The sequence below is a fragment of the Melanotaenia boesemani genome, chromosome 14, assembly GCF_017639745.1.
Source record: "Melanotaenia boesemani isolate fMelBoe1 chromosome 14, fMelBoe1.pri, whole genome shotgun sequence".
NCBI classification, from domain to species: Eukaryota; Metazoa; Chordata; class Actinopteri; order Atheriniformes; family Melanotaeniidae; genus Melanotaenia; species Melanotaenia boesemani.
Window position 1 is genome coordinate 29,431,345 of NC_055695.1, and position 25,836 is coordinate 29,457,180.

At 40.8% G+C, this 25,836-nt stretch overlaps 2 protein-coding genes across 4 annotated transcripts in view; one reads left to right on the plus strand and one right to left on the minus strand.

The window, feature by feature from the left end:
* tmem131 (transmembrane protein 131) overlaps window positions 1-20,606 on the plus strand; it is a 34,442-nt gene extending 13,836 nt beyond the window's left edge. Inside the window, exons 13-41 of one of the 2 annotated variants that reach the window (XM_042006842.1) lie at window positions 1,304-1,412; window positions 1,500-1,653; window positions 1,739-1,909; window positions 2,559-2,669; window positions 3,017-3,151; window positions 5,845-5,949; window positions 6,036-6,122; window positions 6,240-6,392; window positions 6,464-6,539; window positions 7,339-7,453; window positions 7,566-7,704; window positions 7,803-7,912; window positions 8,001-8,073; window positions 8,185-8,336; window positions 8,439-8,581; window positions 10,931-11,117; window positions 13,372-13,557; window positions 13,644-13,799; window positions 14,711-15,144; window positions 15,229-15,413; window positions 15,878-16,008; window positions 16,087-16,205; window positions 16,289-16,441; window positions 16,542-16,689; window positions 17,275-17,390; window positions 17,475-17,556; window positions 17,652-17,752; window positions 19,606-19,742; window positions 19,827-20,606. In XM_042006842.1, the coding sequence (XP_041862776.1) occupies window positions 1,304-1,412; window positions 1,500-1,653; window positions 1,739-1,909; window positions 2,559-2,669; window positions 3,017-3,151; window positions 5,845-5,949; window positions 6,036-6,122; window positions 6,240-6,392; window positions 6,464-6,539; window positions 7,339-7,453; window positions 7,566-7,704; window positions 7,803-7,912; window positions 8,001-8,073; window positions 8,185-8,336; window positions 8,439-8,581; window positions 10,931-11,117; window positions 13,372-13,557; window positions 13,644-13,799; window positions 14,711-15,144; window positions 15,229-15,413; window positions 15,878-16,008; window positions 16,087-16,205; window positions 16,289-16,441; window positions 16,542-16,689; window positions 17,275-17,390; window positions 17,475-17,556; window positions 17,652-17,752; window positions 19,606-19,742; window positions 19,827-20,093 (4,235 nt within the window). In that variant the 3' untranslated portion in view covers window positions 20,094-20,606. The remainder of the gene's footprint in view (window positions 1-1,303; window positions 1,413-1,499; window positions 1,654-1,738; window positions 1,910-2,558; window positions 2,670-3,016; window positions 3,152-5,844; window positions 5,950-6,035; window positions 6,123-6,239; window positions 6,393-6,463; window positions 6,540-7,338; window positions 7,454-7,565; window positions 7,705-7,802; window positions 7,913-8,000; window positions 8,074-8,184; window positions 8,337-8,438; window positions 8,582-10,930; window positions 11,118-13,371; window positions 13,558-13,643; window positions 13,800-14,710; window positions 15,145-15,228; window positions 15,414-15,877; window positions 16,009-16,086; window positions 16,206-16,288; window positions 16,442-16,541; window positions 16,690-17,274; window positions 17,391-17,474; window positions 17,557-17,651; window positions 17,753-19,605; window positions 19,743-19,826) is intronic. The other variant, XM_042006843.1, reaches the window with a different exon arrangement.
* A 1,497-nt stretch (window positions 20,607-22,103) lies between these two features.
* si:ch211-201h21.5 (uncharacterized protein LOC555526 homolog) lies at window positions 22,104-25,768 on the minus strand. 2 transcript variants are annotated; one of them, XM_042006891.1, is made up of 6 exons: window positions 25,662-25,768; window positions 23,850-24,039; window positions 23,581-23,763; window positions 23,404-23,515; window positions 23,203-23,339; window positions 22,104-22,727 (listed from the first exon to the last, which is right to left on the minus strand). In XM_042006891.1, exons 2-6 carry the CDS (start codon window positions 24,030-24,032, stop codon window positions 22,362-22,364), a joined length of 981 nt encoding a protein of 326 aa, XP_041862825.1. In that variant the 5' UTR covers window positions 24,033-24,039; window positions 25,662-25,768; the 3' UTR covers window positions 22,104-22,361. The 2 variants fall into 2 exon arrangements, with proteins under 2 accessions (XP_041862825.1, XP_041862824.1); XM_042006890.1 differs by lacking the exon at window positions 25,662-25,768 and having other exon boundaries at window positions 23,850-24,444.
* Between the last annotated feature and the right edge of the window lie 68 nt (window positions 25,769-25,836).

A 25,836-nucleotide genomic window follows, 5' to 3' on the forward strand; every position in this document is an offset into this window, starting at 1 on the left:
TGTAGTAATCTCACATGTCTCAGCTTTCTTTTGAGACCAAGGAGGCATAAAACATGCCTTGTTAGGACGAAGCTAAATAACTTACATTGGTAAAAATAAAATTTAAGCCACAAATTTAGCAAAAAAGAAAACCCTTCAACTATTAGTAACCCTGATTTTGGATGACATAACACATTTGAGCTTCATTGTTTGAAAGCTAAACCTTAACTTCTTCTATTTTAAGTGCTTTCAGCGTCTGTGAGTTTTACTACCCAAAATTAAATTCCTATACAAGCACATCTCATTCTGCTGTATGAGGATACCAGATCTCCAGTCTGGCAGAGGGTGAAAACAACTTAGCTGAAAGGGATGATGGCAAACTAATCACTCAAGATCCAGAGGCATCAAGTGACCATCAAACACGGTGGCAAACTGAGACTGGTGTGAAGTGTACGGCTTAAAACAGGCTCCTACAGGCAGGACTGGAGTCATGCAAAACTCACCTTAATCAGTGAGAAGCAAAGACCTTGGGCTGAGGTTTGAAAAAGACCACAGGGACTGGACAGTAGAAGACTGGAGTAAAGTCATCTTCTTTGAGTCCAACTCTTAACTTTTCCTAGTACCTAGTGGTTTTATGGTAAGATGGTGACCAGGAGAGGCCTACAAGCTAAAGTTTCTCACACTGACTGTTAAATTTAAAGGTGGATCAGTGATGATCGGGGGATGCTTCAGTAAGGCTGGACTCAGGCAGATGTCTTTGTGAAGGATGCATTAATAAATCCACATACAAGATTATCTTAGAAAATCATTTACTTCTTTATGCTAATACTGTGCTCCCCAGCTCAGAGGACTACATTAGGACAATCTTCCAGCCCCCACAACCAGGGGAATCAAGGTCTGGATGGAGGAGCCTGTCATGGCCAGCTCCATCTCCAGATCTGAACCCTGCTGAGAACCTCTGGAATGACATCAAAAGGAAGATGTGTGGTCTCAAAACCATCAAGCAAAGCTGAGCAGTTTGGTTTTATTCAGAAAGAGTGGTAGAAGGTTTACCAACAGCAGTTTTAGCAGCGGTCTCTCATATATACTTTATTTTGGTATGTTTTTTATTTGACAGAAGGCAGAAAATAGACTTGTCAAGAAGAAGTTGAACTAATGCATCTTGTTGAAGCTTCAGCTTCTCTTTAGTGTCCTTTTTCTAGCTGTAGTTTTTTTTTTTTTCTTTCAACTTTTTCTGAATGTTGCACAACTTCCTCTTGTTGGGCCTCATATAGTTGTTGCAGTGCACTTATCCGCTCTTTCAATCTTGTGTTTTTTTTTCCAGCCTCAAAAGCAAGGAGACCATATCAGTTTTCTGGTAAAATAACAGTTAAAGCGAAGGAGAAGAGCTACTCAAAGCTTGAAATCCCATACCAGGCAGAGGTTTTAGATGGGTGAGTTATTTTGTTTATGTTCACGAAGTGAAAGAGAAAAATCTCTGAGGTTTCACTGTTGTTGTGTTTGGGCTTCTTTCCTGGCAGCTACCTGGGCTTTGACCACACAGCTACATTGTTCCACATCAGGGACAGCCCCGTAGACCCAGTTGACAGATCTATCTTCCTCACAAATGCCTTCAGCTTCGCAATCCGGATACACAACGTGTCACTGCCCGAAGAGGCCAAAACTATGTTTAATGTAAGCACCGATTGAGCTGTTACTGGACGTTTAAAGAGCAATATGACATCCCTTTTTTTTTTCTTGTTTCCTCTTTTTGTTGCAGGTGCAGAACTTCAGCACGCCCATACTCATCCCTCCGCACGAGTCCCGTTACATCTTCTCCCTCCTCTTCAGAGCAGTCCGACCATCCATTCACATAGACAGCAATATCCTGCTCATCACCAACGCGTCAAAGTTTCACCTGCCTGTTCGGGCCTACACCGGCTTCTTGGAGGTACATGATGGGCAAGCTGTGAGGGCAACAAGCAAAAGAAAAACTTTAAAGTCTTTTTTTAATCTCAGTGGGACTATCTGGTTAAATAAAGGTAAAATGAAAAAAATGAAACAAATTTCAGGACTTAACTGACATGTAATGCAATTATAAAGCATTTCGACTTAAAAATGAAAAAAATATTCTCACGTGATTCAAAAGAATTATGTCACCATTAAAACATCTGATGAGCATTATGTTTGTGTAGTCCACTGTAAAACAGCTGGTCGTATCAAGCCTTTAAAAACTTCTATCAAGACCAATGTTATGACTCAAAAGGATCCACAAAAAGAGGAAGAGGTGGTGCTTGTACAATGCTGTCACGCTGGCCCTCGTCAGGCCTCTGCAGCATTGACAGAAGAAAGTGGGCCTTAAAGTTTCCAAAGCAAATATCACTCATTTTGTCAGCAGCTGATGTGAGAATCTGTGTAACAGGCTGTGTGGAATTGGGTTTCTTTCCTGGATAAGAGCAACAGCAGCCCCCCCCCCCCCCCGAAAATACTCCACTAACTGGCTCTGCTAACGGCCAATTCTGCTTACTTTTAAACATGTTAGATAATAGTGTCTCTTTGACCTTAAAATCTACCGTTGTTTTGTTTCCTGGTGTGAACAGCCCCTGGTCCTGCCCCCGAGTCAGAAAGAGAACCTCCTGGACTTCGGCGTTCGCAGTGCAACAGACACCAGCAGCATTATATTTGTGGTGGTCAACAGTAACCCCATAGAGGTGAGAAGTTACACGAGCTGGTGATGTAATCAGCACATTGTGCGGGTGTTTCTCCAGATGTGGATGATAGGAAGAAGTCCTTTGTCACTGGCCCTGATTTTGTGTTTGCATTTGTTGCCCAATCTGCTGTAAGCTCTGGCGCCCAAGGCATGCTTACATAATCTTTTGAGTGTAAGACACGGCTTAATAATGTGGCAACATAAGCATTTCTACAAACTCCTCAGTTCCACCGTGGTTGCTGATAAATTGTGAGCAATGTAGGGTACAGTCACACACTGTTCAACTAAAAGACAAGTAGACTTCTTGTCCAGAAAGAATGATACACTTCTGTAATTTCTGTCCTCTAGCTGGAGATTAAGTCCTGGCTGGTGACGGGAGACAGCCTCTCCATGGAGCTGCTAAAGACGGAGAAAGGAAACACAACTGTGGCTCTGAGTCGCCTGCAGGAGCTGCAGAATTCTTCAGTTTTACATCACAAAACAGTAAGAGTTTCAATATCACAGGATTCCTGCTGGACAGCCAGCACTGCTGCCCTCCCTTATAAAACTAAAACTTCTCATTCAGTCGTTCAGAGTGTCCATCTTGGTTTTCAGTCACAATGTTTTTAGTTTCAGTTTTTCTTGTTTTGTTTGCTTTGTTTTTCTCTTTTAGAAGCTTATACAAAGTAACTTTCTGTTTTATTATGAGATGGTATTGAACCCACACAGGGGAGTTTAACATGTTGCAGCAGCATGAATAGCCCAGTCACACGACAGCTTCAGAGACGAGGATGGAGTCATGGACATGTTCACGTCTGAAATAAACTGGTGCTTTAGCAGAGATGCAGCTGTGAGAGTGACCAGAGGCCTCATACTGGGGAGGAGCCGACACACAAAGCCTGAAATTAAAACATGATTTATTATTTTTACTTGTTACATCAGCAGCTATAGACGACCTTTTAACTGTTAGAAAAAAAACATGAAAATTTCTCCCTAAATGTTTAGTTAATTCCTGTTGTAGCTCAATGAACCTCAAACAAAGAAAGACATACACTCATCCTCCATTTTTTCAGGTCCACTCTGGTTTTTCCTCCAGAACTGCCTTAGTTCTTGGTGTCATAGATTCAACAAGGTGTTGGAAAAAATCCTCAGAGGTTTTGCTCCATATTGACATGACAGCATCACACAGTTGCTGCAGGTTTGTCGGCTGCATCCATGATGAGAATCTCCCGTTCCACCACATCCCAAAGCTGCTCTGTTGAATTATGATCTGGTGACTGTGGAGGCCGTTGGAGTCCAGTGAACTCATCGTCATGTTCTAGAAAGCAGGTGGAGATGATCTGAGCTTTGTGACATGGTGCATTATCCTGCTGGAAGTAGCATCAGAAGATGCTCCACTGTGGTCATAAAGGGATGGACACGGTCAGCAACAATACTCAGGTAGGCTGTGCTGGTTAAACCAGGCCATGCTGGTACTAAGGGGTCAAAGTGGGCCATGAAAATCTCCCCCACACCACCACACCACCAGCAGCCTGAATCATTGAATCAAGGCAGGATGGATCCATGTTTTCATGATGTTTCCACTATTTTTATTTATTTATTTATATATTTATTTATTTCGGCATAGTGAAAGTAAATAAAACATATTACAGAAAGGAAAAAACAAAAAAACACAAAGAATTCTGAGCCTAGTATCTGAATGTGGATGAAATGGAGACTCATCAGACCAGCAACGTTTCTCCATCTTCTATTGTCCAGTGTTGGTGAGTGTGTGTGAATTGTAGCCTCAGTTTCCTGTTCTTAGCTGACAGGAGACACCCGGTGTGTCTTCTGCTGCTGTAGCCCATCTGCTTCAAGGCTGGACGTGTTGTGTGTTCAGAAATGTTATTCTGCAGACCTTGGTTGGAACCACGCAGCAACCTCTGCCAGTAAAATGTGAAGCCTATGGGGAAGTACAAAATATTGCAGTTCACCCCTCATCCACTCGGGGCTGGCTCCAAAACAGTCAATCCCCATAGACTCCCATGTAAAAAAGGCCAACTTTACAGCAGAAATAAACATGTTTAAAGCCTGGTACAAAAAAACATTTTAGGATTAATAGGGTTGAATCTTTTTTTCTAACTCATCCGTTTAGATGTTATTTAATCTTTGAAATTTGGCATAATTAGGGGTGTATCCTTTTGATTGACAGGTGTCCAATATCTGCGGCAAGAAGGGAGAGTGTAGTACTGCGTTTTTTAGCCGGCTAACAGCACGCCTTAGCTTTAGCCCACCTACCTGCGTTAGCTGGTTAGCTCCGGGTTAGCTCGGTTGCCAAGATGGTGACGGTGGGAACCGCCCAATGAGCTTCAATTCAGCTTTTCAGAAACCTACGGGTGACGTCACGGAGGCTTTGTCCATCTTTTATATGCAGTCTATGGTTGGAACCAGAGCTTACTGGACTTCCTGTTGTCTTTATATCATTTCCGACCAGTCAGCTCATTCTCCTCTGACATCAGAAAGACATTCTGGTCCAGACAACTGCTGCTCACTGGATATTTTCTCTTCTTCAGACCGTTCTCTGTAAACCCTAGAGATGGTTGTGTGTGAAAATCCCAGTAGATAAGCTGAAATACTCAGACCAGCAACCATGCCATGATCAAAGTCACTTAAATCCTCTTTCTTCCTCATTCTGATTAGAAAGGTGAGAACATTAATTTAGAAGTGTAAGGCGTTTCTGTATCACTCAGTAACTGCAAATAAATAAGCACCTTCTCGTGTTACTGATACAGAGGATGTCAGTAAAGTCAAGCTTGTAAAAGCGATAGTCTTTTTTTTCCAGCAACCTTTAGCTACAGTTTGTGAAACCGCAACAAAACAGAAGCCTGTTTTTCAGTAGATCCCTGGTACAGCTTCAAAGCAGCAACCAGTTTGAGTGTTATCTTTAACTTTTTGTCTTCATCCTTGTTTTGTGCAAGTCTAGACTGTAAATTTTATGATGATGCTGAAAATGAGTTCATTCTTTCTTTAAATGCAGAAATCTTTTCCCAGGCATACATGCAGCGTCACTGGAGGGATGTTTTCCCAGCCTTGTGTCATAAGAAGAGCTGAGAAGTTGTGACAGGAAAATGCTGCTTAATCTTAAACCTTAAATGCCAGTTCCAGGTGCAGAAAACCTTACATCTGTTTTTTTTTTTTTTTTTGTTTTGTCCCCTCAGGTGATTTTAGCATCCGGTTACTATGCAGCATTCAGAGTGACATTAGTGGCCCGGGCACTGGAGGGCACTTATGATGGAGCTATACACATTACAACAGATTATGAGGTAAGATGAGCGTTTCAGTTATCAGGTTGAAAACTACAACTTCCTTGAAAAATGCTTCACTTTGTTTGTCTTCTCTTCCCTTTCAGATATTAACCATCCCAGTAAAAGCTCTCATTGCAGTGGGAACTTTAAACAGCTCCCCAAAACACATAATTCTGCCAATTTCGTTTCCAGTAAGAAATGTTCACAACAAAGATTTCCCACCAGGGGAAATTTGAATAACATGTTCAGGTGTAAAACCTCCCTATCTGAGGTGTTATAGCTTATTGTTTTTTCTTTTTCCTCTTCAGGGGAAGGTTGTTCACCAAAGCTTCAGCATACAGAGCTCGTTCACCCAGAAGGTGAGGCTGCAGCAGATCCGCTCGCTGACGGAGGATATTCGCTTTTACTACAAGCGACTCCGCAACAACAAAGACGAGCTGGAGCCCAGACGGAAATCAAAGGTAGAAAAACTTGTTAAAGCTTGGGGGGGTCCTCCTAGAGATAAACTTATTTTCTTTTCTCTGTTTTCCAGGTGGCAAATATTTATTTTGACGCCAGCTTACAGTGTGGAGATCACTGTTATGTGGGCCTGCCATTTGTGCTTAAATGTAAGTTTTTTTTGTTTGTTTATTTTTGTTTATTAATTTTAGTGGGTGTATGTGTGTTAACCATTAAAATTTCTCACTACTGAAGTAGGGCTGGGCAATATGGCCTTATCTTGTATGAAAAGACACCAGAGTTATTTAAGTAAACTCTGCTTCATTTAAACCTAATTTTGTTTTTTAATAAACTTTTTATTTTGAACCACGAACCTGTGTTATGTTGCGTCATGTCTCTACATGCCACGTGCCCACCAGCAAACAGAGCACACATTGGAAATTGTCACATCAACTACCTGTACAAAAACATCTGGATTAAGATCAGCTCCTAATAATAAGAGCAGCTGGGGGAGTTTTCCGGCTCCGTCAAGAACGACCATCAGGAAACATGTACAGCTGAACAATCCGTCTCCTCATCACTGTCGTCATTTTTGAGGCGTACTACAGCTTAAAATGGACGTCTCACATTTAGCTTCCATCTCTTAACGCTCGTAAACTAGCTGGCTAGTTTTCTGGATGGGCGGGGTGTGAGCTGTCTGTCTGCTCTGACTGAGAGAAGCTAAACTACGAAGAAAATTGCATGTAGACGCCTTTTGTTAACATTTTAGAAAATGTTGCCAAACCTTTTGCCTAAACTGCTTGCATGTAGCTGTGAATGTACAGGTGAGCATCTCTGTAGTTGTATGGTGCTAAATGAACTTAAAAATTCTTCATTTTCTATGATTTCCAGGCTGGTTTGGTTTTGTATATCACCTCTCTAAACTGAACATCTGTCATTTGTTGCTGTTGTGTTTTTCTTCTTCCACAGCTGAGTCCAAGCCTCATGGGCTGGCGTTGCAGGAGGATATCTGGGATGCTGACGTCGATCTTCACCAGAAACTCCTCAGACGATGGAAGGAGCTCAAAGAGCACTCAGCACACAAGTTAGCATGTTAAAAATTCAGTGAACCCTTAAATTGGTTGTTCCTCTGTGGTGTGATGTTCAGAAGACATCTCATGGTTTTGTTTTTGTTTTGTTTTTTTCTTTCACCAAAGGATCGAAGCTGTCTTTGAAGTCAACACAGACCTTCAGAAAAACGTTCAAGCTAAAATAACAGCACATCTGACCTGGCCTTCGCTAGTCAACTCCTCACAACAGATCATATTCCCCCTGACCAACACAAACAGCTCCTCTGTGAGTATAAACCATCCATCTCTTGTTGGCACATGCAGGAAAGTTTAAACCGTTGCAGCGCTGAGCTTGAGTTGGGACGTGTTTCTGTTTCTCTGCAGGAGGAGGAGGTTATTCTGCAGAACCCTGCAGACGTTCCCGTCTACGTCCAAGTTCTCCCCTTGGCGCTGCTACCTAACCCATCTGTATTTTCTGGAAAGCTAGCAGACAAGTGAGAAGTAGAAAAAGAAAAATACCCTTTACATCTTTGTTCCATTATCTAACTCTGACACTCAATTTAATTTCATTTAACTCCCCAGGTTGCCGTTGGGAAATTTGTCCAACATCAACATTGATACAAACACCTTAGAGTTCCAGGTTCACAGAAATCAAGTGAGTGCACCGTTGATTTGTGACTTCCCTGTTGTTAATCACAGCCTTCTTGTCCATGGTTGAGTGTGCATGTGAAAGCTGTTAGCCTGTAAAAAGCTCTCTGTTTGGCAGACATCCCTAATGAGGGGCAGTACAGGGTTTGTTGAAGGCTCAATCAGACCCTTTGTGTACAACCTCCTCCTGCTGCCGGGCGAAGTCAAGTCGTTCAGCGTGAGGTTCACTCCTGTCTGCAACCACAGCATCTCCTCCCTCCTCGTCGTCAGGTAACCCCCATATTTAATGTCCCCAAGAGAGCAGCATCTTTAATAAATTCAGTACACATCCATATTCCGAAAGTCATGCGTGTTGTTTGGGAATCTGTTCAGGAACAACCTGACTGTGATGGACACAATCGTACTTCACGGACGGGGAACAACTGAGAGCCTGAAAGTTGCTGGGAAGCCTCCAGGACAGGGCAGCTCACTGAGGTTTAAGATGACAGAGGCCCTGCTGAAAGACTGCACAGAGAGTGAGTGTTGAGGGTGTAAAGTCACTCAGACGTGGCCCACAAACCACCAGGGCTACTTAACTAGTGTAGGTCCTCATCCAGCACTGGTGCATGACAGTACACCTGAAGCATTAATAAGAATAACAAAAGCAAAACAATAATTTCAATTTGATTTGATGATTATATTTTTATTTAATTTTTAAAATTACTTAAATTTTTAAAAGCCAGAAGGAAGAAAAATATACTTAGTATTTTGCAACTTTTCTATTCACATTACATTTTAACACTGTCATAAGTACAGTTTAAAGGTGGACAGATGACGGCTAGAATGCCACTTAGACTTATCTGACAAATTGTATAAGCACAAAAAATAACCCAAATTCTTATTTTGTTATATTTAAAGCAGTATCTAGTACAGCTGTAGCTTTAAAGTCCTCTCCAACTTTGGAACACCAGAGATCACTCAGCGTTGATATCTGTGCAGTTTTAGAAAGACTGCAGGTCTTTTCTGGGGCTGGCTTCATCATCATTATTTTACACAGTTTCCTCAGTTTGTTTACTTCAATAAGATTAAATAGTCCAAGATACAGATTCACGTATCTTGACTCAGAATCTGACCCAGGCGATGTTATGCTTTTTGGCTTTTTTTTCTCCATTGTGGTTTTGCAGTAGAAAATATATTTGCTTTTGTTTACATGTTCATGTGTTACCGATGGGTGCCTCCTCTTTCCCATGCACATGATGTTATATGGAGATGATGGTGGATCCAGTGTTGGGGCAGATGTTACCAAATATCCTTTATGCTAACATCAACCAAATGCTAGCCTCTTTTACCGGCTACATGTTTATTGTTTACAACCTGCAAATCTAAAACTTCTGTGCATTGGATTTTAGTGGATTAGTTTCCTCTGGTAACAGTTGGAGTACACAGCAAGTATGTTTGTTTAGATTCTCAGACGTTCTGGTCATCGTAGGGCTGTGCATCTTCACTGGCCTCACGATTCGTTTGCTTATCTTGTCAACAATTAGATTCAAAGCTGCATCATCAATTTTCTTTATTACTGCACATTACTACTTCATCAATGAATACAAGCAGAAAATTGTGAACTCCCTGTTTACTGATAATTATTTCAGAAATCAATCTGATGTCCTGATATTGACCAACATCATAAACATGTAAACAATGATGTTATTTTCAACTTCCTTATTGAATTTTATTGTTCCATTGACGTAAAATCAGGAAACATTATTTTATTGTGAGTTGTGGTTGAGCAACCCTCTAGTGGTGAGATTTCTTGCAGTAAAGCTGTGTGTTTTGTCCCTTTAGTCTTTCTGTAGTCATATGGCTGGAAAATATTAGCTTGTACATATTGTAGTCAATTTGTAATTGAACACATAGAATATTGTTGAGTTAAACATTTGTTGATGGACAAAGTTGTTTTAATCCCTTTAGTTCGTTTGCGTATGCTAACCGCTATCCTGCCAGTGGTATTTTCTGTAGACGCTAGCCTTAAGCTAACTTATCAGGTTTTATACATTTTGATGTGTAATGTTACTTGATTTCACTGAGACAATTAATGTATTTCCAGTTAAATACTGATGTATTTCTGCATGTCTCATTAGTTTTACATGTTTCGTTAGTAAAGGTTTCAAAACGGATTCAGCCTCGGATCTGCTGAGCTGTTGCAGCAGCTAGATCACGCCACACACGCAAGCGGCGGGAGAATATAAACATTACATTACTTATAATCGATTATGTTTTGTTGCTGCATCGATACAGAATCTTGCACATCCGCATCTCGATGCATCGTAGAAACAATTAAATTCAACACCATAGGTCATTGTCATATTAAAAATGTGAAATCAAAGACTCAAGAAAAAGAAGTCTAGTTGCCTTCTAATCCAGTTTTTAGGACAATCAGTAAACAAATACCAACAACAACAGATGCAGTTGCCTGTGTTAGTGTGAAGTTAAAATGCAGATATAGTCTATTTCTGGCCTTATTCTCTCACTGTTCCTGAACACCTTGTTTATAGTCCAGGCTTTTATCAATTTCACAATATCCCCATGAAACACATTTGATTAACACTTGCCTGGTGCCTCATTTGGCTTGTCTCAAACAAAGGATTAGCATCTCACTGTAGCATTTTTGATCAGTCAGAGCAGACTGATCAAAGCATTTGAGCCAGAAAGGGATGAAAAATAACTTTTCCTAAGAATTAATGTAACCCTGTTTAATAAATCCCTGAATCATGTCAGGAACCTACATTAATAAGAAGGGGACTTTTTAACCCTCCCCTTAGTTTGATTAGTCCAGATTATTGTTCTGATACTGTTTTGATTGATTATAATCCTCTTATTTATTTCAGAAACAAAAATCAAAGAGCCAAACTTCACTCTCAAAAGAACCTTCAGAGTGGAGAACACAGGAATGCTCCCGATCACCATCAGATCTGCAGAAATCAACGGCCAGCCTTGTGAAGGATATGGATTCAAAGTTCTCAACTGTCAAGAATTTACACTGAAGCCGAATGCATCAAAAGACCTCGTCATTCTGTAAGTGATAAAAGCACATTTAGATCTTTGTTGGTTGCTCTGCCTTCTTTTTTTTTTTTTTTTTTTTTTTTTTTTTTTTTTGCTGTTTTCATGACAAGCCTGCAGTAAAAGGATGAAGTCGCTTAATTTCAGAAGCTTCTGCCACTTTTTTAACCCCCAACACTTAAAACCCCAGCCTTTGCAAAAAAATCATTTAATTTGATCTTACTCAAATCTGTTTTGTTTTTCCAAGTCAACATGTTTTTTTAAGGAAGAATAAATTGATTCATTTACTGCAGAAAGTCGAGCTGAAGGAACCCATTGCTGAAGCTGTCAGCGTTGGCACAGTTTCACTTCCTGTTCAGCTTTTTGTGAAATGAAGTGAGACATATTTACTTCCTCTTGCAGATGGCCCCATCTCGTTTACTTTACTCAGGATTTAATCAAATCAACACACAAATACCAAATTAGTTTGACGAGAGGGGGTCGTTTGCTCGGTTTTTCTGACCACACAGTGAGCAGCGATGGAAGGAAGACGTCTTACTGTTTTAACAGCTTCTGTTGTCGCTGTACTCGTGCTTCCTGTTGTGTGTGCTTTGGCCAATCATGTGTGTACACGTCGTTTCTGATTCCACTGGCTGCAGATTCTTCATGCTGCTTAGAGATTAAGCTTCAACTAGAACTTATATTTAGATAAGACTTTTCAGCTGATATCATAGATAAAGAACTGGTGCTGTTTGTGTTATTTAAAAGCCTTATCATCGATCCTTTAATGGAATTTAGTCATTTTTATGTCCCACATGACATAGTTTGGACATTTTTTAGTATTGATTGGTTAGTTATACACTGTTGTTAAATTATTCTTATCTGTCTTTTACTACCACGACAAGTCTCAGGATCATAATTGTCAAAACACATTACACTTCAAATAGAACTTTATTTACGTAGCACTTTTCATGCAGGGTTGCAACACAAAGTGCTTTACATAATAAAAAAAACAGGTTTTTGCATCTTAATAGCATCTTAACACCAGTATTCACACATCCAAGTTTATCAAAAAAATCAAAACACACACACGCTCTCTCACACACATACGCTCACAGATTAAATGGACATAGAACCCCACCCCATCTACAAGGTGAGGAAACAATACCCTAAACAGGCAGCAGTTACAGATTAAATAAAGTAAAATAAAGTAAATACAATACGTAAATACTAAATTTTAATAAGTAAATATAAAAATGTATGAATATAATGGGAATAAAACTTAGTTATAAGCTAAACTATAAGCTAAAAGGTAGAACTTGAGCCTCTTTTTAAAAACATCAGCAATCTCTGTGGCCCTGAGGCCCTCAGGCAGGCCGTTGCCCAGGCGGGGCCCAAAATGGTGAAACAAGACCCCGCCACAGGTTTTGGTCCAAACATTAGAAAAAAACCAAAAGGCCGACACCAGAGGACCTCAAGATCCTCCAAGTTTCATACTCTAAAAGCAGGTCAGATATATAAGAAAGCCCAAGGCCATTAAGACATTCATAAATAACCAAAAGAACCTTAAAATCGATCCTGAAACGCACAGGGAGCCAATGCAGCAATTGGTGGCTATGGTTATGCCAGCCTAGCACAGTGTTAGCTAACAGCTTACAAGCCAGTAAGTAACTGCAGAAAAAAACGTAAGTGTGCTGAGCTTATGAGAGTACAAAACGAGCATTTATCCATCCATCAGCTGCGTGTTGAATGCATTTAAGAGGAGTGATGTGAACACAGAAAGGCGGGGAGAAGTTAAAATGATTTAATACCACTCTGTTTTCAGCAAGCGATTAATTAAAATATATATATATATATATGTGTGTGTGTGTGTGTGTGAGGGAATGTGAGTGTGATACTGACACAATTAGACTTTTTGGCTTTTTTTTTTTTTTTTTCTTTTCTATTTCTGTATAACTTTGTGTTACAAATTGTTTGAAAAGTGCTGTATAAATGAAGTCTGATTGTGAGGCTGGAAGGATGTGTTGAACTACCTCTGACCATATTTATATTGAAAAAGCAAAAGATGAAATACTTCATCAGCTCTCAGTGAGGCAGCCGAGCACTGATCGTGTATTTACATCCATCAAGGAAAACTGTGTCCCTTCAATTGGCCACATAGGTTGAAGCAGACCAACAAGTGGGAGGTCTCAGCCGCGCTGACGGGTTATAATCTTTGAGATGCAGCAGATCCTCAGTTCGATCGCAGGTGCAGATCAGTCATGACATGTCCTTTGTCCTTTTCCTTCAGATTCACACCCGACTTCACATCATCCCGAGTGATCCGGGAGCTCAAACTGGTGACATACGGAGGCTCAGAGTTTGTGTTTATCCTGAACGCCTCGCTGCCCTACCACGTGTTGGCTACGTGTGCAGAGACCTTGCCCAGACCCAGCTGGGAGCTGGAGCTCTACATCATAGTGTCCGTCATTATGAGGTGACAGTGGCTCAGCACCAAGGAAAATTTAAACTTTATTTCAACCCAACAAACACATCATAATTGTTTTTCTTTTGTTTTTGCAGTGCCATGTTTCTGTTGGTGATCGCCACCGCCTACCTGGAGGCTCAGAGCATATGGGAGCCATTCAAGAGACGAGTCTCCGTGGAATCCAACTCCAGCTTAGAGACTGGGAAACCTTTTAACCTCAGGGACATTGTGCAAATTCACAGCGATTCAAAGTAAGCATACAGCGGGAAAAACTGATCAAGTCTTTATTCAGGTTTTATATTTTTGAACGGGAAGGAAGTAAAAACAATTTCTGCAGAAGACGCAAACTTTTTTACATGCAAAAGGTCCTTTTTGCTTACAGCACACAAAGTATGTTCAGGAGTTTTAGAGAAATTTTACCGGAGTCAAGTCAGGAGTGTGTCGTCTGCTCCGAAGGTTTCAGCTTGAAATGACCTCTCGATGGAGTTAAAAGTTATTCTGACTCTTGATTATGTCATCATTATAGAGGATCTTTCCGGTCTAATGCGAAGAAAGATTTTCCTAATAAGAGAAATGAAATATTAATAATTTTGCTGCTCCACGTTTTCTCTTTTTTGGTTTTGTTTTTTTAATTGTCTGAATTGAGTTCAGCAATTAAGAAATGGCCCTATGAAGACCTTTTAGCAATGTTAAGTCACTTTGTGGTCTTTAGGTGTGTTTAAAGAGTTCTTACACTAACAGGAGACTGTAAATGGCTCCTGGATTGTAGCTAAATGTCAGTGCCAACCACTGTGCAAATGTTTTGACTATATCTGGTGATGTAACTACTTCTTTGCTCATATTACCAGCCATTCAGGTAATTTGCATACTTAATCTGAGGAAGACTGATAAAGAGAGAGCTGAAAGTAAAGCTTTATTGGGGCAATTTAATTATTTTATCAAACATATCCTGGTCTACCTGTGATATTAAAACTAAAAAAAAAAAATCTAGTTTAATTTGCCTGCTGACTGCTTCATGTTGAGCTGTTCTGTCAGCTGGTCTGAACAACAGTCCAAATGTTGAGTGAAATTAGATGCAATGAGAAAGGCCGTTTTTATGTTGGGTTTTAAAATATGAGCTCACTGCTGAGTGTAACTGAAACACCTGTCTGTCACAACTCAGGTTGAACGACTACAACGACTCGGCCCAGAACTCCAGAGGATTGTACGCGTCCAGCAACGGCACAGCGCGGGTCGGAGGTCGGCAGGGCAGCAGCCGCACTTTATCAGACTCAGACAGCCAAGATAAGAGGTCCAGGATCACGAATAGCCGCCCATCTATGCAAGCCACTTCATCTCAGTTGGTCAAAGGAAGTTCATCCCAAGACGGCCCCCCAGCTGCCTGCCAGCTAACTAACCGTAAAGCTCGCAGCACCAAACAGCTGGACCCCCAGAGTCAAAGTTTAGCAGGGTCTTCATTACCTCACAGAGACCTCTGCTCTGAGGATGCAGATTACGCCAGCCTGATCGGAGCCATGGACAACGACCTCGACCGTCCAGATTCGCTGAGTGCCGAGGCGCTACAGGAGCAGAGCTCTCAGTTTATACAAAACAAAGGTACCCCGGTCTGTTTACATCTGCAGACTACATAGCTCCAGTATCATTTACAGGTTCTGATGCTTTGTGTTGATTTGTTTTCAGTTTTGGATTACAAAGGGAAGCTGAGGATGAAAACAAAAGCCCAGAGGAAGAAGGAGGAAAAAGAGAGAAAGTCAACAGTGAAGACTCAGGGAGATGAGTTCAAAGATAATCTGGCCGACAACGACGACAGCTCCTCCACGACCACAGAGACTTCCAATCCTGATGTGGAGACAAACATGAAAGAGGTACAGAGAAATATTTCAGCAATTTAGTGCATATCCTCTATTATAGTGGTTCCCAACCTGCTTCCCTTGAAGACCCTCTTTATACAGCGACCAAAAAGCCATGATGAGACCATGCTTAGGTTTACGCTTTCATTAGTTAGCATCTCACCACAAATGATGCATTTTGGCCGAGTCCTGTACTCCTGTAGAAAACCAAAGTTAAAGTAACTACCTACAATTAGTCATCTGATTTCATAAGTATGTTTTCAGGCTCCAAAAGTTCCGCTTCCATGTGAACGAAACATCTAAATGATAAAAAAAAAGATCCACCTCAACCTGTTTCTGTGGACATGACCTTAATTTTAACAATCACACAGGCTCTGTACAGTCAAAACCTCACAGGACCCCAGGTTGGGAACTGCTTCTCTATTAGTCATGTACTCCATTTCCATTGTGTGCTTAAAAATATGAATCACTTCTTACAGGAGCCAGTAAAAAAGAAAGGGAGGACGTTAATTCCTGAGAAGGTGAAAGAGGAAGATTCAAATTTCCTTAATAAGCCCAAAATAAAGAAACAAGGAGCTACAAAGAAAGAGAGTCAAGTAGAAAAATCCAGGTTTGTTTTTTTTCTTGGAGTTAAAAGTGACAGCTGTCTTTTTCTGTTTTCCTGGTAACATATTTTTCCTCTTCTCAGTTCCCTGGAGCTGCCGTACGTAACACCCCTGGAGAATAAACAGCGCAAGAGCTTCACACCCAAACCTCTCCACCCTCTCACCACCATCCCAAAGACGAGACCCCTGCAGAAGCAGAGATGTGAGTTTCTACATTTAACCATCATCACCTTGCTGTCAGCTTCAGCAGCAGATGCATGTGTGTGACGTGTTTGTTTTCGGCAGTAGACGGGAAGCCGGAGGACGGGCACCCCTCCTTCTTGCCCAAACTGTTGCCCAGCTCCTCAGTGCCGGAGCTGGGCCACAGCAGCAGCTCAGAAGGTGAGAAGGAGTTTGCTTCTCCGGAGTGGGACATCCCTCTTTCCAAAAACAGCATCCGTAAGTCTGGACCTAAAACCGCCTCGCTTTGTGCTCCCAATTTAAACCACTCACTGTTGAAATTAACGAGAAGTGCTGTTTTTCTGTGCTCTGCGTGCAGAAGCAGACCTCCAGCAGTACTCCTTGCAGACAATGAACGCAGATCCTTTCCTAAAGAGATCCGCCACAGCTGGGACCTGCTCCCCTCCACCCACCTCCCCCAGCTTACTGACTCGAGGCACCTACAGCAGTGTGCTCAACAGTAGCAGGTATCCACTTTCTCAAAGTAGGAAATTGTCTCAGTTTAAAACCTACTGAGACCCCAGCCTTAATATATATATATATATATATATATATATATATATATATATATATATATATATATATATATATATATATATATATAAGATATGAAGCTGGCAGGCAGGAAGGAAATGGGCTTTAATTTAAGACAAGAGCCTTAATTTAGATAAACATGAAGTTCTAGATTTAAAACAAATCAGTTAAACAGAACCACACTGAGATGTAATAACTGACTTAAACAAGCAGGGAAATTAGTTTAACAGTTAAATAACTGCCCATAAATAACAAAAACAAAATTATCCTTTATATCAAAGATCCTTTTCACACTGAGGGTTGTCGTGCATCCTGGGCCATAGTTGGTCTGATTTAGTCCGTTTAAAGCCGCTGATTTTCCTTTACTTTTACCCCATTCTCTTGATGTAGCTTTACAGTTTCTCAATTTAGTGGTTCACCCCAAAAAAAGGAAATTATTTTGGGAATATTTTGTATTTTGTCTCTGGTACTCGGAATGAATTTTTTGACTTTTAATAAACTGTGCTTTGTTTTCACAGTGAGGTAAACCAGAAAAAGGCCCCAGGAAATAAACCATCTACAGGTGCTCCGCTCCCGGGTAAAAACGGAAACCCCACCTTTGCTGCTGTAGCTGCAGGTTATGATAAAAGCCCAGGTGATTATGTAACATAGAGGTGCTTCATGTTTAACATTCTTCATTAAGTGGTGTGTTTACATCAGTCGTTTGCGTTGTCTTCAGGTGGTTCTGGTCCAGGTAAAACTGACAACCAAGGCAAGACTCTGTCTCACATGACATCAGTGGAAAGTGACAGTTCTGACAGGTGACCTGATGAAATAATATATTTATATCGCAACAAGTCTTCAAGAAACCAATCCCAACTTCATTAACCCAATGTTTCTATATTTTTTCTGAAAGCTCTGGATTATGGAGTCCGATCGACACAGCCAGTAGTTCAAACTATCCTACCAACTCTTTCTCAGCTTTTGGGCCCAATAATCCCTTCAACCTGACAGGAGGTAACTTGTGTGTTTTGTGCAGTTGTTTTTAAACAAATGGAAGAGCATACTGTAACTAATTCAACAATTGGTTGTTCACCGACATTAAGCTGAAGTATGTGCAGGGCAGGCTCTAGTCTTTATAAGGCCCTGAGCATAATTTGATTTGTGGGCCCCACCTAGACAACCTCAGTCCCACCAGTGCTCAACTTTTACTGGTGCTTGAACATTTTATATATATAAATATAACACTCATTTGTTTCCATTATTTGTAGTTGTCTTGCATCATACTTTGGCTGTGGTTTTTAACCTTAAAGGGGAAGCAAACTCAGAAAATTGGTTTAGTATTAATTTAATATGCAATGTGATGTATGTGTGTGGCAAACTGAATTTGTTTTTTAAAAGTAAGAGAAAACATCAGCAGACAGTAAATTTGGAGTAAACAAGTTAACCAGTTCCTGTTAGTTTTTGTTTTGTTTTTTTTAAGCTTAAACCTGTAGCCAGCTTGTTCTTAACTTCTTATATTAGCAAACCTCAAAAATTCTGCAAAAAACTGCACATGCACCATGCAACAGAGGCAGCAGGAAGTGATTTAACCGGTTTTATTTCTGTGCCAACCACAATATTTTCATGGCTGGCACACACCCATGATTTAAAATAGTATAAAATTTAGTTTTTTTGGGCATTACCATTTTTATTTCAAGTATTTAATGATTTATTTGTATCTTAATTTTTTTAAATTAAGATATCCTGACATTTCAAACACACTTGCACAGCAAAAATGGGCGGTCTTTATAAAAGTTAAAAACACTTGAGAGGATTCACACTATAATCAGGTGAAATAATCTGCCAGTGCTGTAAGATCATTACACTTTGTAAGATCTCCTGAAAAATAAAAAAAAAACTATTTCTAGTCTTTAGACAAGTGAGAAGTATCCTAAAACAAGTGATGAAACACTCATTCCAAGTAATTTTTATTAAGTAAAAAAAATGAAAACCAGCCTGACGATGTCTCTCTCAGGTTGGTTCTTTTTCAGTTTGAGAGAAAATACCTAAAAAAAGACAAGAAGCAAAACAAGAAGATTCTTCTGAATTCAAGAAGCATCAGCAACCCAGCCTACGTCCTCTCAGAGACCACCAACGTGTATACTCCTGAATGGAAGCAAGGAAACCACAAACCTTTCAGTTACTGGACATCCCACTCCACCAGCTGGGCCACTACCATCCCAACTACTGTGTGCACTGCTGCACTTGCAGTGCTTGAATTCTTGTTTAGCTTGTCCCGTTTTAAGATATTTTACCTGAATCAAGACTTTTTGGCTGAATATAAAAATGTAAGTGTTCAAAAGGAGCTTTAGTTATTTAAATAAATAAATAAATTAATCAGATTATCAAGAGGAGCCTTACCCATAGGCCTACCCTTGGCAGAGCAAATTTGTTCAGCACGATACAGCAACCAGATTATCATTTTGCTTGCTATGATGCTGGACAGGACAAGTTAAAAAAAACAAAAAACAAAAGGAGCTTTAGTTCAATTACAGACCCGCAGCATCCCTTCAAGGAGCTTTCCCCCACGCCTGCCCAAGCGTGTGCACCGCTATGATTAAACCAATGCCGTCACATGATTCACGTGCAGCAAGAATCTCTGTGAGATGGCACCAAAGTACCGCGAGAACCCGGAGAGGTGCAGAATGAAGAGCAGGCTGCAGTAATAACAAGGATCTAGCACTGTTTTAACGGGGGTTACAGTAGCGGTAGAAAATGGATGAACGGTTAGACTATTTTTTACAGTGGGGGGGGGGGGGCTTCCTGGTGGAGGTGGCGTTTATTTTGCTTGTCCTTGGACTGGCTCTGACTGTGTGTTTTGTCTTCAGTTTTCAGTGGAATGAGCCTCCCAAAGTCATCTGAGCCTCAGTCAAGCTGGCCGGAGTTCTCCACTGTCCCTCCCACGATCTGGGACTCTCTGCCTTCGTGGTCCAGCAGCTCCAGCTCGCCCACTGCTCCCACTGCAGTAAGCGCCACTATCAGGTGTGGATGTGCTTCACTTTTAAAGTGTGCTGTTTGACATCCTGCTGTGTGTTGTGTGTGTTTGTAGTCACTCCTGGGAGCCGCCCGTAACCCCTGGTCTGCGACCACGCCCTACAGCAGCTCCATCTGGTCAACGAGCACAGATGCGGCCTTACACCCGTTCTCACCGACGACCAACTCTACAGCTCTGCCTGACCTGGTGAGCAGCACCACCCCCTCGCCGCCAGCTACCACGGAGATGAGCCGGACCTACAACCCCTGGAGCATATGGGGCCCATCCCTGAACAGGCGCAGCTCCGAGCCCTGGCCCAGCTCCTCTGATGCCGGCAATTAAAGCGCAAACGACAGCACTTAACAGAAGTTCTTCGTATGCGAAATTGTTTTATTATCAGAGAATCCCCCCCAACATTTAGCTGTCTGCAGCCTTTTTGTCTTTTTTGTTTTCATAGGGGCAGAAATGCTAACTTTTAATTGGATTTGTTTTAACAGGTGCCCCCCTGGTGTACGCTAATCCCGGGGCAGACAGTTTGCAGCATTCCCTGTCAGTCTGTAACATGACGCTAAAGTTCAGAATTCATTTTGGTTTATATTAAAAAAGTAATTTCACTTGGTTTTTATTCGGCAACAGGTTGCTTTCCTAATCTGAAATCCCATTTTTTTTCTCACCAACATCCCATCAAGAATATTTATGTTCCCCTTTTACAAAGTGGGCTGTGTCCCGCTGATATCAAAGCCTTCTGTGGGAATAAGTGGGCCATATGATCAAAGAGCTCCTAAGTTTGAGGTTTCAGCTGCGTACCTCGCCTCTGTTTGTCAGTAAATTTAAATAAAGGATTTCAGCAGAAAATGTTTTTGTGTTTTATTTTGTTCAAGGCAGCATTTTTAAAAAAAAGGCTGAATTTCAGTTATTGGAAGCAGCAGAATCAGACAGACATGTTTATTTTTCTGTTCCAGCTTTGAAAAATTTACATTAAATGGGATTATTTGCCTTTAAGCATCATTAAACTTTGATTCCTTACAGTTTAATACTTAGATGGATTTCATATATCCAAGCTGCTTTTGCTAGCATCCAAATGGCTTAATCATTTCCAACTTGCAAGCACTGGGTTGGACATCTGTTTCCTTCAGAACTGAAATCCTGAAGCGTTGATCCAAGGCTGGATGGATCCAGGCTTTCATGTTGGAGCTTAAATGGAGACTCATCAGACCAGCAACGTTTCTCCATCTGTGAGTCTGTGTGAATTGTAGCCTCAGTTTCCTGTTCTTAGCTGACAGGAGTGGCATTTAAGTCCAGACAACTGCTGCTCCACTGGATATTTTCTCTTCTTCAGACCATTCTCTGGAAACCCTGGAGATGGTTGTGTGTGAAAATCCCAGTAGATCAGCGTCTTCTGAAATACTCAGAGCAACAACCATGCTACATTCAGTCACTTAAATCCTTGTTTCTTCCTCCTTCTGATGCTCACTTTTAATTTCAAGTCACATCATTTAAAGTTTCCTAATCTTTGTAGTGTTTTCTTTGCACAGCCACACTGTTCATAATAAACCCGCATCAGCTTCTTTTCTCATTAGATGTTGATATTTTAGCTAAATGTGGGTGCACTCGTGCATCTCTGAGTTAATGATAAAACACGTTGAGTTATAGATGCTGCAGCGTGAATTTTTCTGCAATGATACAACCAGAGGGTATAGCATGTTTCTGAAGAGTTTGACAAGATGGACCAGTTTCCTGTTGGTCTTCTTACATACTTTATGTCCTGTTGAACTCCTATTTTCAGGTTAAACTGTTAAAAGCTGGTATGTCTTTTTATACACCCCGTGTTTGGGCTTCCTTCTTTAGGTTTCCTATATATCTTTCTTCTGTAGATTCACCAGAGAAGATGTCCCAAAATCTGTCAGCTCATGATCGGCTCTATGGTTCCACTTTAATAGTCCAGATGGACTGTTGATCGGGTGTCTGCTGCCCTCTGCTGGAAAACACTGAAATCCAGCCAACCTCTCTCTCTCTCCTCACCAGTTGTATGACTTTAATGGAAACTACAACTAATTCATTTATGTATTGCCAGGAAAACAAAAAAAAGTGCAGCAATTTATTGAAGCATGTGCAAATAATTAACAGATGTACAGTAATTAAAACAAAAAATGTTTGTCTGAATAAGCTAAAAAGTCTAAATTTGACTTGAGCCGTCTTATTAGTCTTCAGCAATAGTTCTCTAGCTTCTTGAAGGACTTTCCAAAGCTTCCAAAGTTCTCTGTCCAGATGATCCACACTGCTTCAGTAATGCTGAGGTCTGGGTTCTGGGGAGGATCCATCCTTCCATCAAACCTGTAGCCAGTTATTTTCAGTCCAGCTCTTGTGTCATGTAGCATACCTCAGCCTTTTCTCCCCGTTTCTCTTCCTTAAGAACGGCTTCTTGACAGCGATCCTTCATGGATCCATTTCTGATGAAGCTTCAGCGAACAGTAGATGGATAAGCTGAAGGTCCAGATTAATCTTTCATGTCCTAAATTAGATCTTTGCTGGATTTTTTGCTATTTATGGACAAATATAAAAGATACGCTTCATTTGCTGTAGATATTTTTCTTAGATCTGCAGCTGACTTTACTTACTGCAGGGTTGTCTGAGTGACTCCATGAGGAGTTGACCAAACTTGACAGTATCACATTTAGCCAGAACAGACACAACGTGGCTCTTCTGTAGCTTGTTTGTGCGATTCAGCACCATCATGCCACGAGCAATAGAACCCTGCATTTCCACGTGGACGGGGCATTCGATGCTCTCCGTCACCACGCTGCTGTCGATGCAGGCCGCCATCGCATAGGCATCATAAGAGACAAAGCCAGGTCTGAAGTACACGTCTCTCTTAGTCCTCATGGCCTCTTTGGAGTAGGCCCAGCATTTTGATGTTATCTTCTTCATAAAGCGTGCAGCTGGAGTATCCTGATTAATTAGCTCTTCAAAGAACTCCTGCATGAGTGAAATCAGTGTGACATACACATTAATGTATAAATGCATGTGGAAGCTCAGCCCCTTTAATCCCAGTCAACATGCAGACAATATTATTTCAGGACAGCCTTAGTTGTCAGATTATGCGGCTACAGTGACTAAGCCTTTTCTCATCTGCTTATCATCCTCTATTGATCTTTTAGCTGCTCCTTGTTGGACATTGCCCTCAATTTAAGCATTCTGATTGGTGGAAAGTTTGACACCAATCAGAAGAAGTGGCTTCATCATAATTTCCAGGTCTACAGAGCCATCTCTTACCAACATAGTAGTGATGAAAATGTGATTAATAATGGTGGATTTACCACATTGTCTCTAAATAAACACTACATTTTCCAGCTGGATTGTAAACCTCCTGGACAGGATATAAATCTTCTGTTCTAGTGGAGTTTTAGGGGTTAAACTGGGTTATGTGGTTCTTCACAAGTGCAGGTCTTACCCATGTCAGAGCATTTCTGCAGGAGTATTCCCATGATGCAATGTACGTAGGGCAGAGGAATTCTTCCAGAACAATGTGAGCGGACTCTGGATCCATCGCAAAGTTAAACTCTGCACAAAGTGTCAGATTCCCTTTTCCTGCAAAAGTAAATGATTAAACCCTTCTTGTCCCAAACACAAACATAGGATCAGTTTCCGTTACCTTCCATGTTTCCACCCATTATGTACAAGTCTTTGAGTTTTTCAGGAAAGCTTGGATCCAGTTTGACAGCCAGTGCCAGATTAGTGAGTGGGCCGAGGGCTACCAAGGAGACCTGCAGAGTTTATAGTGTCAGAACATGGAAGAAGAGCTGGGCATTGTCACAGGGAGGCATCTCACCTGCTTCTGCTTTTCAGACACCAGTCTGATCATCGCGTTGACCGCATGTTCTTGCTGAATTTTTTCCTCCCAGAGAAGGTCTTTGTCCTCTAAAACATCCCCAAGTCCATCCTTTCCAAAGTGGTCACTGACCAGACTACTGATCCCAACCAGAGGACCACTGGACCCTCGAAACACTGGAATCTGCAGAGGAAAAAATGTTTTTGTGAAGTCTTTAGGATACTTTTATTTTTTACACTTTTCAGGCACAAAATTGTCCATAAACATACCCCCCTACGCTCGCAGACAGAGAGAACCCGAAAAACATTCTGACAAACGTTCTCCACCCCTGTGTTCCCAAACACGCAGGTCACGGCCAGGATCTCCAAGTCAGGAGCTGCCAAGGCCATCAGTATAGCCTGAGCATCATCAATGCCGCAGTCTGTGTCAATGATCACCAGCTTCTTTGTCATTTTTCTTCTAGAAGATTATGAAATAACAACAATACAAAAGAAATACATGTATTTTAAGAATTATTTCCACACTATCACATTATGAATTCCATTCAGTCTGAGTGTTACCATCCTTTTCATGCACAGCTTTCAGTCAAAGATTAAACAGCAGTTTAATGCTCAGCTTGACCTTTGTGGCCTGTTCGGGTCTTCCAGTACTTGAGTTAACTGGCTTTGATATTTATTCTCAGTCAGGTTTTCGTCCACACCACAGCACTGACACTGCTGCAGTTAAGGTCTTCAGTGACTTCCCATTGACCACAGAAAACGGCAACATTTCAGTCCTGGTACTACTGGATCTCAGTGCTGCATTTGACACGGTTAACTATGCTGATGACACAAATCTACAGGAGGTTATTGAAACAGTGATCAAATATATTGATCAAATTAAAGATTAGATGTGTCTGAACTTCCTTCACTTAAATTAAGACAAAACTGAAATAATAGTTTTTAGAGCCAAGAAAGAAAGATTAAAATTCAGCACTCAGCTTTAAACAGTGATGTTAAAAACCAACAACAAGCCAGAAATCTGTGAGTCTTCGGGGACTCAGACCTGAATTTCAGGATCACATTAAGACAATTGTAAAGTCAACCTGTTATCACTTAAAGAACACACCAAGGATTAAAGGGCTGATGTCTCAGCCAGATTTCTAGACTACTGTAACACTGTCCTTACAGGTTTCCCTAAGAGGTCCATTAGACAGACTGCAGCTCGGGTCCTCACTAAGACCAAGAAAGTAGATCATATAACTCCAGTCCTAGGATCTTTACACTGGCTATTGACTTCAAAATCCTGCTGTTAGCTTATAAAGCACTGAATGTTTTAGGACCAAAATATATTCAGGATCTTCTGTTTCTTTATAACCCAACTGGATCTCTCAGGTCATCAGGGTCAGGTCTTCTTTCTCTTCACAGATTAAGAACATGGAGAGGCAGTGTTTAGTTTCTGGAACAAACTCCCAGAAAACTGCAGGTCTGTTGAAACTCTCAGCTGCTTTAAATCGAGGTTAAAACTTTTCTGTTTGCTGCCTTTTATCAAAACAACAGGTAATACCTTGTATTAGATCTTATTCTAGTTCTTTTTTCAATTATTCTAATGTACTTTTTACTGCTTCTTCTGTACTTTGCTGTAATGCTCGCAATGTCATATGTAGAGCATTTTGAATTGTCTTGTAAATTAAATGTGCTATGCAAATAAACCTGCCTTGCCCTACTCTCAACTAAAACTTTTTTCTTTTCCCCATTTTCTATATAATAAACCATCTCACTTTTCTTTTCAGACAAAATGTCCACAGAGTAATATAAAATTAAACACACTCCCATAAATCAAGGCTGGATAAGCTCAGATTAATTATATGTTAAATTAAGTTCTCTTACAATTTTTTCTGTCAAGTCTAAATGAAGTTACATTTCGTTCACAACTAAGGAAACTTCTCTATTCTAAAAATTATATTTTAATCGTTAAACGGTATAACTGAGGAGTTTCTTACTATTTTTAAATGATTACAAACGCTGTCACACTTTATTTTTTTTTTATTTATTTTTTTTCTTTAAGAAAAAGGCTAAAGTGGGACAGTTGTGGACACTTACCTTCCGTCTGCGAAGTTTAAAGAGCCCCTGCGGTCGCTGTTTTGATTGGTTTGAACTGTAGTACCTTTTCAAGGTGAACTAAGACGAGGGGTGAGCACCAAACCGGCGACATGTAACATTACATTAATTTTCCTATAGAATTAGATAAAATACAAATTTTCTAAATAATATTACA